We start from the raw sequence: 14,578 nt of genomic DNA, 5'->3' as shown, positions 1-14,578 counted from the left end.
CCATGGATTAGATAATAAAATGGTAAAATTCAGTTATTAAATAATGATAATGACTGATTTGTTACATTGTTCCCATGTACTAGACACTGTGCTAAATGGATTATCTTGTTTTTTTCTTCACAACTCTCTTTATAAGCATTCTTTTTACCTTCATTTTACAGATAAAGAGATTGAGGCATGGAGAGGTTAAGCAAGTTTCCCAAGATTACACAGACATTATAACTCTGAAAACTACACTCTTTTCTTTAAATCTTTTCTTAAATTTTAACGTTTATTTTTTAGGTTTATTTATTTATTTTGAGAGCGACAGAGACAGCGTGAGTGGGGGAGGGGCAGAGAGAGAGGGAGACAGAATCCCAAGCAAGCTCCCTGCTGTTGGCGCAGATCCCAACGATGAGGGGCTCAAACTCACAAACCTGGAAGATCATGACCTGAGACAAAACCAAGAGTCAGATGCTTAACCGACTGAGCCACCCAGACACCTCAAATGTTTATTTTCGAGAGAGAGAGAGAGAGAGAGGGGGGGGGACAAAGCACAAGCTGGGAAAGGGCAGAGGAGATGGAGACACAGAATCTGAAGCAGATTCCAGGCTCCGAGCCGTCAGTACAGAGCCCGACACGGGGCTGGGACCCAGGAACCCTGAGATCGTGACCTGAGCCGATGCTGGACGCTTAACTGACTGAGCCACTCAGGCGGTCCTGGAACGTACACTCTTAACTCCTATCCTAGTTTTACTACCCAGAAATTGAAAGTAGATAGACCTTTTTTCTTTCCTCACTTCCCTCACCCATGGGCGATGAAGTGAAAATGTAATGTTCTTTTCTAAGACAAACTTTAGTTATTTCCTGTGTGGGATGTGCTCTTGAGTCTAAGGGCACAGAATATTATGAAAAGGATAGGAGAGGAAAAAAAAAAAAATGATACTTCTTCCTTACATTCCTCCAAAATGTAATTATCCAGTTCTTAAGACCTTGAGTGTGGGGTTAATTATAAAATTAGGTAGCAAACCGAAGATGTTATATTTTATATTTGAATCATAATATATTACAGTACAATTAACAGTATTGTTTAAATGGAATATGGGCTGGATAACCTCTCCAAAGTGTATTCCAATTCTAAAATTCCATGATTCTGAGAATAATGTCATTCAGAACTCTGAAAGAGACTTGATCTGATACACTTAGTAAGTTTTGAGGAATTTATTTAAATGCTAGCTGTAGTATTATCTATTAGCGATTAGTAATGAATGTTTAAAAGTAGTGTTACAAGTGTTGATCATTCACAAAAAACACCTTGCTAATAATGTGTGGTACAATTATTAGCCACCACCCATTACACAATAATTTCTGAAAGCTAGATACAATATCTGTGGTAAAGAACCCAGACAAATTTTATATAGTAACACCCAATGTGATGCCAAGAATATGCAAATATAATCTGCTTATCCCCAGAGAGTAAATTATGTACTCTTGGAGGCATTAATTTCTTCAAACCTGTGGACCTCACTAAGCGAATTAAAGAAAGAGTTCTTTAACGCCTGGGTGGCTCAGTCAGCTAAGCGTTCAACTTTGGCTCAGGTCATGATCTTATGATTCCTGGGTTCCAGCCCTGCATTGGGATCTGTGCTGACAGCTCGAAGCCTGGAGCCTGCTTCAGATTCTGTCTCCCTCTCTCTCTCTCTGCCCCTCCCCCGCTCACTCTCTGTCTCTCTCTCAAAATAGGTAAACATTAAACAAAAAAATTTTTTTCATTTTTCTTTTAAAAGAAAGAGTTCTAAATGAGCCCATCCTGGTCTAAAATTTAACTTCAGCTTCTGGAAGCTCCCAGAAAAACAGCTCTCATGGAAGGGAATTGGGCTTAGAGATCTTGATTCCTTCATACTGTAAATAGTACATAAATTTTCAAGTGTGCCATCACAATAGGGAGAGGACAAAACTATCTGGACACTTGTCAGATTCTCCCTTATCTTCCAAATGAAGTATCATGGTTGGTGTCCTTGAACGAAGCCAGGAGTCGGCTCAGAGGGAATATATACTCATCTGTTTTCAATGTATAGAATATTTCCCCACTTTTTTTTCTTGTTCTATCTCTAGATTTTCTATGAGTAATCTTGGCAGAGGTGGGAAACTCTGTGCTGATTTATTGTGTAGAGATTTGGCCTAATTAAATATAAATGGCTAGAAAGGGAGATAGACAATGTAAGGAAAGAGTGAGAGGGGAAGAAAGTTTTGATGTGACCCAGCATGTTCTGAATTAGAGGCCAGGATACAGAGGTGGAAAATGTGTGGCATCAGCCATCCTACTGTTTGGTTTTAAAACCATTAGGTGCCAGCTATATTGTCTGTTTCTAGAACAGGATGGAATAAAGCCAAGGGAAAGGCAGTCAATTGAGTTTTTCATTAGTATGGTAGTTATATTGATACACCTCTTGAGGAATCTGTCCCTCAGAGTTCCTACTCCTCCTGACACCCTGGTTTTGCCTGGTCCACGGTCTTATTATATTCCTTTTCTAGAAATGGAAAGTTCCCAAACTGTCCCCACTACAATGATGTTGAAAGGTTCAGTTTTGTGGTTTGAGAATTGCTATAACCAGTATGAATGGCAGGCAGGGCCAGCATCCTCATGAGAATCTGGTCCCTGAAGCCTTCCTATTGGGAACTCAATCTTGGGTTTGAACTTGCCAGTACATAGGTGGGGCATATTAATGTCTTGTTTGAGTTGAACTGTGCAACCTTTTTCACTAACTTCCATGCTTTTTTTAGCCACAGTGAAGGTCTCACTTATAAATCCCATAGCGGAATGATCAAAACTCTGTTTCTGCCTGTATTTTCATAAGGAAGGGAAAGCCAGCTGACCAGTCCTGGGCCTTGAACTTGAGAGGTCAACTAGAATGGGGTGTATTTTGGGGAGTTACTCAAAGTGGAAAGCCAATATGTCAAATCCAAGTCAGTTTCCTGAAGGAGGTTCAAAAGTTGGTGCCAAAGAGACCAAATGTAAACTCAGAATTTAAGGTGTGGGAGCCAAGAATCTGGAATGTAAAAATATTTGATTGAAATGAAAGCAGTCAAGAACACTTGAGAATAGTCTAGATAGAATGATTTCCAAGGCTGCTATAGGTTGTCTGTGGCTGGCAAGAGAAAGTATAATATGTTGACGTTGTTGACCATTCCAGACCATTCAGTTCAAGTTAGAGACTAGCTATTGAGGGGGGTCAGTGGGGGAGGGTGGAGAGAGGCGGAAGAGGCTGAAGGATACGACTTTGATCTCTTGAGTGCTGATGTCGTTCTTCTACTGCATTCTATAGATCTAGATTAACTACTTCCCAATATAAAATAATGTTTAATTAATGTTTTTAATGTTGTCTTTCCAGCTTGTTACTTTGTTATTTTACTCTAGAACAAAGAATCAGAATAGAGAAATATATATACTTAATTAAAAAAATATGTATACTTAAAAAAAAAGGTTGGGGGGGTGCCTGGGTGGCTCAGTCAGTTGAGCAACCCACTCTTGATTTTGACTCAGGTCATGATCCCAGGGTTGTGGGATGGAGCCCTGAGTCAGGCTGTATGCTGAGCATGGAACTTGCTTAAGATTCTCTCTCTCTCTCCCTCTCTCTCTTTCTCTGCCCCTCTCCTCAGTTCTCTCTCACTCTCACTCTCGAAAATAGAAGAGAGACAGAGAGAGAGAGAGAGAGAGAGAGAGAGAGAAATTCTTCATGGTTTTAGATTCCAGAGGAAAATAGGTGTTTTTAACAGCTGTACTTAAAGGACTATACCACAAGATGGTGCTCACCTATTAAAGTCATGCTGGTTTTCAAGCAGTTTCCCTAAATGGTCTAAACTTTTTAATCTAAAACATGAGATGTTATTTATCATTTATCTCTTTTTTTTTTTTTTTCCATCTTCTAGTACAACTTTCCTTAGTGGTGATGAGTATTGTGGGTTTTAAATTTAAGCCGTTTGGTTAATATTTGCCTCTTTTGGAGAGTAAAACAAACAAACAAACAAACAAACAGTAATTCCACTTTTGTTTTGCTCTAAAGGTCTTTTATTATATAATTTTAGATATGCTAGGTGACTAAAAATGTGCTCTTTTAGTATGCTCACTTTTTTCCCCCCCTTTCATTTCTTTTAAACTCAAGACAGTGCAGCATAAGCTGGCAGAATTAAAAACACACATTTGTGTAACCAGAGCTTTTGTGGACAGCTGTCTCCAGCTGCATGAAAAGAAACGTCTGGACTCTGCCACTGCTGCCATGGCGAAATATTGGTATGCATGCCTCAGTAATTAAAATGTGGTGTTTGCATAGACTGTTATGGAATTCTTCCAACTTTAAACTCAACCTTGAGGGTCTTAAAAGAAGAAGGCTGTGAAAATGAAAACTAACAGTAGGAACCAACTTTTTAAAAAACGCTGAAAGGTCCCATTAAGCCTATTTATAGTGTGCTAAAAATTACTCGAGTTGATTTAACTTTTAGCTTGCAATTGAGAATAAGATATTGCGGCGCCTGGGTGGCTCAGTCAGTTAAGAGTCTGACTTCGGCTCAGGTCATGATCTCAAGGTTCGAGAGTTCGAGCCCTGCATTGGGCTCTCTGCTGTCAGCACAGAGGTACCTTTGGATCCTCTGTTCCTTTCTCTCTCTGCCTCTCCCCAACTCCACACACGCTTTCTGTACTTTGTCTCTGTCTCTCTCTTTCTCTCTCTCTCTCTCTCAGAAATAGATAAACATTTAGGGCCTCTAGGTAGCTCAGTCAGTTAATGGCTCAGGTCACGATCTCATAGTTCGTGAGTTTGAGCCCCACATCAGGCCCTGTGCTGACAGCTCGGAGCCTGGAGCCTACTTCAGATTCTGTGTCTCCCTCTCTCTCTGCCCCTCCCCCACTAATGCGTGCATGCTCTCTCTCTCTCTCTCTCTCTCTCTCTCTCAAATATAAATAAACATTAAAATAAATAAACATTTAAAAAAAGAGTAAGATATTAAGGTATTGAAATAGGATGACTGATTAACTCATTCAAGTAGTAGTTCAATTTCAAATTATCTGATGAGTGGCAGTATAGTGAGACCACAAAAGAACATTACCACTTAGAGTCCTGAGATTGAATCCCAATTCTTTCATTAAATAACTATAATTAAATTTAATTCTCTCTGGGTTGGGGCACCTGGGTGACCATTCGGTTAAGTGTCCAACTTTTAATTCTGGCTCAGGTCCTGATCTTACGGTTCATGAGTTTGAGCCCCGAGTTGGGCTCTGTGCTGACAGTTTGGAGCCTGCTTGGAATCCTCACTCTCCCTCTCTCTCTGCCCCTCCTCTTCTTGTGCTCTCTCTCTCTCTCTCTCTCAAAATAAATAAATACACTTAAAAATATTAATAATTCTCTCTGGGCCAACATTTTGATATCTCTGAAATGAGTAGATTAGACTCCATTTTTGATTTTAAAATGTGTCCAGATCTAAGAAAAATTTCTGAAAAATTGATTATCCAATCAGAAGTTGCACATGCTCTATTAAGTGAAAGGGAAAGTGTCCTATTAAATTTGGAAAGAACTTTCATTTGTATTAAAGATGACTAGCAATTGTATTAAAGATGAGTTAATTGAAAAGAGACTCCTATAAGGCCTTTGTTTATTTTAAGATGCAAGAACATGGTTTAAATCAGATACTGAAAATGGGCTTGGTTTCCTCTGTTTTAAAAACAAACATTCTCATATCTCATTAGCCCAAAAATAACTTAGAAGAAAATTCCTGTCATTATTCATTAACCTGTGTTCAGTTCAGTCAGAACTAGAGTGGAGAAGTATGCAGAATAGTTCTTTATGAAATGATTCCAAAATAATAAAACTGCCAGGTTGGAACTGATGTGGAATTACTGGGAACTTCTTTTAGGGGGAGACGTTTTACATTTACATTTATAGCAAATCCTGTGACTAGTTGGAAAAGTGTAAAAATTTTTTAGGCAAGGTATTTTTAGAAAAAGAAATATTCAGATAGCTATTAACCTCATTGTTCTTAAAAACACCAAGTTTCTAGACATACTGTTACTTCACATTGAAGGAGAGGAAGCAGCTAGTTATACCCAGTGAATATTTCACTAAAATACTTGCCAAATGCAAAAATTTATAGAATTCCAAATATTGTTGCCTCCTGAGTCTTACCTGTTAATCATTATATTGTTGCTGTACTTTTTAGAAACATCCTCACCTGTCTTATGGCTTGAGTTAAAAGTTATCTTATTTTTTTCCCAAATTTTTATTTAAATTCTAATTAGTTAACATATAGTATAATGTTGATTGCAGGAGTATAATTTAGTGATTTATCACTTACATGTAACACCCAGTGTTCATGACAACAAATGCCCTCCTTAATACCTATCAGCCATTTAACCCATCCCCTACCCACCACCCTCCATCGATCCCTGAGTTTGTTCTCTATCATGAAGAGTCTCTTATAGTTCGCTTCCCTCTCTCTCTCTCTTTTTTCCCCCCTTCCCATATGTATATCTGTTTCCCACATGTATCTAAATTCCACATGAGTGAAATCATATGGTGTTTGTCTTTCTCTGACTGACTTATTTCGCTTAGCATAATACTCTCTAGCTCCATCCACGTTGTTGCAAATGGCAAGATTTCATTATTTTTAATGGCTGAGTAATAGTCCATTATATAAATATACTACATCTTTATCATTCATCAGTCAATGGACACTTGGGCTCTTTCCATAGTTTGGCTATTGCTGAGAGTTAAAAATTATTTAAAATAGGCAAATGTGTCTATGCTTACTTTTGCTTTAGGTTTCCCATTATTGAAAAATACTTTTAGGGGAGCCTGGCTGGCTCAGTCAGTAGAGCATACAACTCCTGATCTTAGGGTCATGAGCTCAAGTCCCATGTTGTGGGCAGAGGTTAAAAAAAAAAAGAAAAAGGAGGGGCACCTGGGTGGCTCAGTCGCTTAAGTACCAGACTTCAGCTCAGGTCATGATCTCACGATTTGTGGGCTCAAGCCCCACATCTGGCTCTGTGCTGACAGCTCAGAGCCTGGAGCCTGCTTTGGATTCTGTGTCTCCCTCTCTCTCTGCCCCTCCCCAACTCACACTATGTCTGTCTCTCAAAAATAAATAAATAAACATTTAAAAAAAATTTTTAAGGGAAAAATGAGATGCCTGGGTGGCTCATTTGGTTGAGTGTCCGATTTTGGCCCAGGTCATGATCTCACAGTTCGTGGGTTTGAGCCCCATGTCGGGCTTTGTGCTGACAGCGTAGAGCCTGCTTCAGATTCTGTGTCTCCCTCTCTCTCTGCCCCTTTTCTGCTTGCTCTCTCTCTCTCTCTCTCTCTCAAAACTAAATAAACATGAAAAGGAATCTCTAATTAAAAAAGAAAAAAAAGAAAAATGGGGTGAAAAGAATTTTGAACTTATATTTTTATGTTGAGATGAATAAAATCCCTACCAGTTATCTTATGAATTTTAATGGTAGTTAAAATTACTGTGATGAGACCAAACAAGAATATTTCTCAAGTATTTCATATTAATATACATATACTTTGGGAATAATAATACCCAAGTAATCTTTTAAAAGTTTCCTATATGATGGTATGTACTTTAATAGTACTTTTTAGGTTTTCACTTTTACTTTCAGTTTATTTCTGAAAAACTCTAAAAAATTTTTTTCACAGTTACTGAAATTCAGAATTGCAACTTTCGGGTAGAAGTGGTATCTTTGGAGAAAAAGACATATCACAAGGCAAAAGAAAATAGATGGCTGTATAACTATACATTTAACTGAGATTATATGGAGAATTTAAATAAATTAGACAAAATTCAAGTTTTTATTATGTCCTTCTCAAGCCTAAAGTAGCCCAAAACCTAATAGACTATGCTTTCCACTTTTTATTTCTAGCTTTAACAAAAGCCCAGCCAGAACCAATTGATGCAGAAAGTATTCATTACATGAAAACTTTCCAGAAGTTTATTGCATATGTAATTTATATCAGTCTTCTCTTGTTGGCTAATATGTCTAATTGTAATTGTTTGATAAATGTATGTATTTAAACAGTCATAAATTATTTGTTTCCTGATTGTGAAGCACCTCGCGAAAACCCATTTCAAGTGTTCCTTTTTTGCTTTTTATTTTGGTCATCCAGGGCAAGTGAGTTACAAAACACTGTAGCTTATGACTGTGTCCAGCTCCATGGAGCCTGGGGATACATGTGGGAGCACCCGATTACAAAGTGAGTATGGTTGTTGTGGTACACACTTCTGGATGATGTGAAGAAAAAGGAAAATTTCTTTCCTGTACTTTGTGCATTGAGTGTAGAGGGAAAAGAGATGCAAAATCTTTGCATTTGTCAGCTGACTACAGAGTGTGTTCAACCAGATGAAACAGCTTCAGGTTATCAGCCCACCTGATAACCTTTTAAAGAAAGGATTTTATCGCTTTTAAAGAAAGGGAAGAGATCAGTATATAATAAAACTTGGCTTTATTTGAATCGTTTTACAGAAGGACTAATATCACTTTTGTTATAGTTGAATATTGTATTTTATTGGTTAACCATTATCTGGTTATTTCTACTTTTTTGCTATGACAAGCAATAAATGCTGCGACAGAACACCTTTATGCGTTTGTCTTAGATACATGTGTTTTCGATTACAATGGGACAGAGTTCCAAAAGTAGTATTGCTATTTCAAAAATATGCACATTTTAAATTTTAATACATTGCCAAATCACTTTCTCCAGTTAGTAGCAACTCTTACTCAAATGAAAAAAGTCTGAGGATAACTTATCCTCCTAAACTATGAATGTTCTTGCTTTTTAAACTTTGTGCTAACATAATGCATAGAAAATAGGTTATTATTCTTCCTTTAATTTGCATTGGCTATTAGTTATTTCATCTTATTTTATTTTATTTTACCCTGGCAAGAACATTTAACATGAGATCTACCCTCTTCATAAATTTTTATGTGTCGCATACTGTATTTTTTTAAATGTTTATTTATTTTGAAAGAGAGAGAGAGAAAGTACACGTGCATGTCAGCAGGGGAGGGTCAGAGAGAGAGGAGGGAGAGAATCCCAAGCTGGCTCTGCACTATCAGCACAGAGCCTGATGCAGGGCTTGAACTCAAGAACTGTGAGATCATGTCCTGAGCCGAAATCAAGAGTCAGATGCTTAACCAACTGAGCCACCCAGGCACCCTGCCATGCTGTACTGTTAAGTGTAGGTACAACGTTGTGCTGCAGATCTCTAAGGCCTATTCATCTTGCTTAACTGAAACCCTATGCCCATTGATTAATAATTCCCCATTATCCCCTTCCTTTGTTCCTGACAACCATCATACCTCTTAGATTCTGTGAATCGGCTATTTTAGATACTTCATTATAGGTAGAAATCATGTAGTATTAGTCTTTCAGTGACTGCCTTATTTCACGTAGCAGAATGTTCAAGTCCATCCAAGTTGTCACACATTGCAGAATTTCCTTCTGCTTGAAGGTTGACTAGTATTCCATTCCATTTTCCGTATACATTCGTCTGTCCGTGGACGCTTAGGTTGTTTCCACATCTTGGCTATTGTGAATAATACTGCAATGAACATGTGAGTGCTAATATTGCTTGCAGGTCCTGATTTCAATTCTTTGCAATAAATACCTAGAAGTGGAATTTTAGGATATGTGGTAGTTCTGTTTAATTTTTTGAGGAACCTCCATACTATTTTCCATCACAGCTGCCCTGTTTTGTATTCCCTCCAACAGTGTGCAGGGGTTCCAATTTCTCCACATTCTCACCAACACTTGTTGGCCTTTGTTTTTTGTTAATAGCCATCATCACAGGTGTGAGGTGATGTCTCCTTGTGGTTTTGATTTGTATTTGCCTGATGATTGGTGACAGTGAGCATTTATTCATATACCGTTGGTCATTTATATGTATTCTTTTAAAAATATCACTTTTTAAAAGTAAAAAAAAGGCACTTTAGGAAAAAACTTGCACATGAAAAAGATCTAAGTTGTCATATCTTAAGCATTTGATTATTTTCTCTAAAAAACAAGTCAAAAGTAATAATTTTTTCCAGATATAATTTTTATTTCCTTCCAAAGAAATTAAATGCACCCTTTTTTACTCTCTTACACATGAATATTCTTGTTGTTAGTTTGGAGCAGTACTGGTTTGTCAGTAGGCAGCATCCTCTTCTATATTTCTTTCTCCACTTCCATAATCTCCTCTTTCCCTCTTCCCCTTGACATTTCTTGTCATCGCTGTAGAAAATAAACCTTTCCTCTAATTTAACAATATTTTCAGTTTATAAAACTTACTTAAAGAAGTTTTACTATATGGAGACAGGTCTGGTTTAGTTCTGAATCTGAGAATATGGATGCTATGGGCTTCTAAAAACTTTTTCTAGTTTTTAGATTTTTTTGTTTTTGTTTTTAGTTTTTTTTAGTTTTTTTCTAGGTTTTTTTTGTTTTTTGTTTTGTTTTGTTTTGCTTTGTTTTTTTTTTTTCCTAGTGGCTCTGTTGGTTAAGTGTCTAACTTTGACTCAGGTCATGATCTCATGGTTGGTGAGTTAAAGCCCCACATCAAGCCCCACATCAAGCTCTGCATTGGGCTCTGTGCTGATGGTGCAGAGCCTGCTTGGGATTCTCTCTCTCTCTCTGTCTCTCTCTCTCTCTCTCTCTCTCTCTCCCTCTCTCTCTGCTGCTTCCCTGTGCACACACACTCTCTGTTCCTTGCAAAAATAAATAAACTTAAAAAAATTTTTTTTTCTATTCTAATTTTAATGTAAATACATACTATCTAAAGGGAAAATTATCAAATTAGTATTCAAACTGACTTTGACATTTATCATTTTGGCAAACATAATTGGAAACATTTGATACATTTATGGTCTTTAATGAGGAAAATAAACATTTTAGTTAAGTTAAATTAAGAACAGAAGCTGCAGCATAGATATAATCTGCTAATTTTCTGTAAAATTAGTTCAGAAAGCTTTAATCACAGGGTGTGTATAATTTATAACCTTTATAAAAACTCAGCAACAACTAGGGCTTTTCCTTTCTTTGGGAATGTAGACGTGAAGTAACTAAATGATTTTATTTATATATTTACTTTTTTGGCAATCCTTGGACTTGGATTTTGGTACATCCTTTCAGAACTACTTCAAACAAGCCTTAATCAAAAGCAGATTTTTTTTTTATCTTTGTGTAGTCATGAAATCAGAAGTAAACACTGAGTTATGCTAGCACAAATTAAATCATCACTGGAATTTTTTCTGTGCATTTTCATGTTTTATTCGTAATATTAATCCATCTTATTCACAATATTCACAATGCTAAGAAAGTCAAATCATAATGAATGTCTCTATTTTTATACTTAAGTGTGTTGTTCCAACCGCTGCTGGAAATGTAAACATGTAGTGGATTAGTTTGTCTAGTCTAGTTCGGGTTCTAAGGAAGATACATGAGGTGAGGGGTCACCCATCCACATGACTTAAGATTAGAGTGCAGAGTAAGTCTTGCTCTGTGTTTTCTTAGAGGCGATTCCTTCAGGTCAGTAGCAAGCAAAAATTGTAGCTTGATGGCTTATTTGAAATCCCTGGTTTCAATTTGAGAGACTTATATTTCCTTTCAAGAATAATAATCCCCTTCTTGGCCGGTTTGTTAGTTCAAAGATTGTATGAACTTTTAAACTAGACTGCTATTTCTCACCCCAGAGATACAAGGAAAGAACTTTTCATAAGTTAACAAGAGATAGAGTAGTAGATAATATCAAAGGCTGATTAGACACACTAGGGGTTATGTGGTTGCAGTGCACAGATTTTGATTTGATAGGAAAAAAATCACTCTAATGGTGTTTCTTGTATCCTCGGATTAAGCTATTTTATTTGTGTATTTATGTGTGTGTATTGCTGAGTCTTGATTTTGCAGATAAAACAGGTGCTTCTTTTTTTTTTCTTTCTTTTTTTTTTTTTTTTTTTGCTTTTTTGCTTTGTTTCATTTTGTTGTTGTTGTTGTTGTTTTTTAAATAACTGGTCTTAAGCTAGTGAACTTATTTCACTCTTACTCATTAGGCTTGGGGCCTGTAAGAGGTGAGGCTTAAGCATTGCCATTTCAAGACCTCTCTGCCATGTAGGAAGAATAGCCTGAGATAAAGAGCTCCATCACTGTGTGGTTAAACATTCCTTCTGCTGCCTTTCTCTGTTAATTTTAGTTGATGACTGAATTTAATTAGTAACCTATAAAAGGTCTACTGATCTCTTTCATTACCTACTCCATTGGAATTTCTTTAATGTGAAAAAAAGAAAAAAAAAAGCCCAATGCAATCCAAAAATGTCTGGAAGCGTTGAGATTGCTGAAGTAGGCCAAAGTGCCACGTAGATTCTCCATATGCAAGTGCTCCATAAGCAACAATGGAATCTGTTCAAAAGAAAAAATATATATACTTGAAAATACAAATGTCTTTAGATTCCAAGTTTCAACAAAAAGTAGGTATTGAGACTCTAAAATTCCTTGGTAATGCACTAAGTCAGTAAATATTTACTGAATGCTTACTTTTTATAAGGTACCATGAAGAATATGAAGAGTCCAGAATTGGTCATGTTCCTAGAGAGCCAGCATATTTAATTTGTCTCAAATGTTAAATTAAAGAAAACATTAAAAAATAAAAAGCAAAAACCAAAAATAGATTCTATGCTTGAAAAAAAAATGCCTTTGAATTTGAGTCCAAAGCTCAATAACTAATCCTACATGCTTGGGCCAATGAAAATACTATGATATAATAAAAAAGATACTTGCCAAAGTGGCAGGATACCTACCTTCTCAATCCAGCCTGCCAATTATCTGTTATGTGATCACTAAATAACAACCACTAATTAATATGTGTATTAACTACGCTGCATCTCAGTTCCCTTACCTACAAAACAATAATAATATTTATCCTTCCTGATGCTGGAGTTGAGAGGATAAAATGAAATGAGAAAAGGTAAAAACAACTATACAGTATCACGGTTGCTATCTTTGCTACCGAAAGTGAATTCCTGGTAACGTGTGTGTGTGTGTGTGTGTGTGTGTGTGTGTGTGTGTGTGTGTGTGTAAACTCAGCTACTCAGTATTTTAATGTCATACATTACTGGAATGACTATTAACCATTTCTAAAAAATAAGTTACTTGTTAACTTTGTGGGAAGTAATATTTTCTAAAGCATCGATTTATACTCCTGATGGCAGCAGTGGTGGTGAAATCTAAGGGATGTTAGAAAATAGATACTTTCTTTTCTCTTTTGTTTCCTATAAAACCAGTGGATTTCAACATTTTTAAGGAAACATTAAAGATAATAATAAATTGAGACATTCTATCCACTCTAAATCTGAAACAGCCTTTTTTAGAATGCTAGTATATGTGCTGAAGTTTACAAAATTAAATCAAATGAAACATACTAATAAATGTTATTATTGGGGTTCCTGGGTGGCTCAGTCAGTTAAGCGACCAACTCTTGGTTTCTTCTCAGGTCATGATCTCAAGGTTCGTGAATTCAAGCCCTGCATCGGGCTCTGTGCTGATGGCTCAGAGCCTGCTTGGGATTCTCTCTCCCTCTCTCCCTGTCCCTTCCCTGCTCATGCTCCCTCTCTCTCAAAAATAAATAAACATTTTTTTAATGTTATTTTGAAATTGTAATCTAAATTGTAATCTAAACATCAAGCAAACTAAAAGCTGTACAAATGATCAGTACCTTAATAGAATTTGATAATTATACAAATCTAGGATGAATGCCATACTGAAAAAAAAAGTAATTTATAGAGAACTTTTATTTTTTGGATTTCATTAAATGAATACTTTAAAGGAATCAATAGTTTCCTGCTGAGACAAAACTTATAACTTCCATTATCTTTTATTTATTCATTCAATCATCTTCTGATTTACTTAGAGCTTATGTGGATGCCCGCGCTCAGCCAATCTATGGTGGTACCAATGAAATAATGAAGGAGCTGATTGCAAGAGAGATCATCCGTGACAAGTAGACATCTGCCCACATCCTGGAATCCTATTACAACTAATCTGCTTTTAAATCTACTCAAGATAAAATGCAACCTGGAAAGGGAGGAAATGCTAAACATGTTTTTATATGTTCTGTCTGTTGAAGGAGAAATCAAATATGAGATTAGTACAATGATAGGAGAAATCTTTGAATTCAAAGATTCTAAAATTGTCCAGGATAGGCTTAACTTTTAATTTTTATATAGCTAAAAGGCAAATATTTTCTGATTCTAGAAGCCTTGGTGTTTGGTTTTTCCCTAAAATTCTAAAATAAATAAATAAAAAATAATTGCTTTCAAATTGAGACAGCAATAGTTTTGTTATTATACTAGAAAAACATTAATAGCAGTTAGAGATCATTGACTTTGAAAGGGAAAAATAAATATAATATACAATGCAAATGTTTTCTACCACCCTCCCCTAAACCTATTTCTAAGCAGTGGAATCATTTCTTCAAACAAAAGCTTATGAAGAGTCTCTATGAAACTGTGATGAGTGCTTTTAGTGGAAGCAGGAAGCCCTCTTGCCTTATTGCCTTGGATCCACTATGACTCAAACTG

General features: G+C 36.4%; 1 protein-coding gene across 1 annotated transcript in view; it reads left to right on the top strand.

The window, feature by feature from the left end:
* Positions 1–14,322, top strand: part of ACADL (acyl-CoA dehydrogenase long chain) — a 45,837-nt gene extending 31,515 nt beyond the window's left edge. The window contains exons 9-11 of the mRNA XM_030326931.1: positions 4,143–4,270; positions 8,139–8,225; positions 13,909–14,322. Of these exons, the coding sequence (XP_030182791.1) occupies positions 4,143–4,270; positions 8,139–8,225; positions 13,909–14,002 (309 nt within the window). The 3' untranslated portion in view covers positions 14,003–14,322. The remainder of the gene's footprint in view (positions 1–4,142; positions 4,271–8,138; positions 8,226–13,908) is intronic.
* The last annotated feature ends 256 nt before the right edge of the window (positions 14,323–14,578 follow it).

The sequence above is a fragment of the Lynx canadensis genome, chromosome C1, assembly GCF_007474595.2.
Source record: "Lynx canadensis isolate LIC74 chromosome C1, mLynCan4.pri.v2, whole genome shotgun sequence".
NCBI classification, from domain to species: domain Eukaryota; kingdom Metazoa; phylum Chordata; class Mammalia; order Carnivora; family Felidae; genus Lynx; species Lynx canadensis.
Note: the sequence above shows the minus strand (reverse complement) of the source record. Positions and strands in the feature narration are given on the sequence as shown.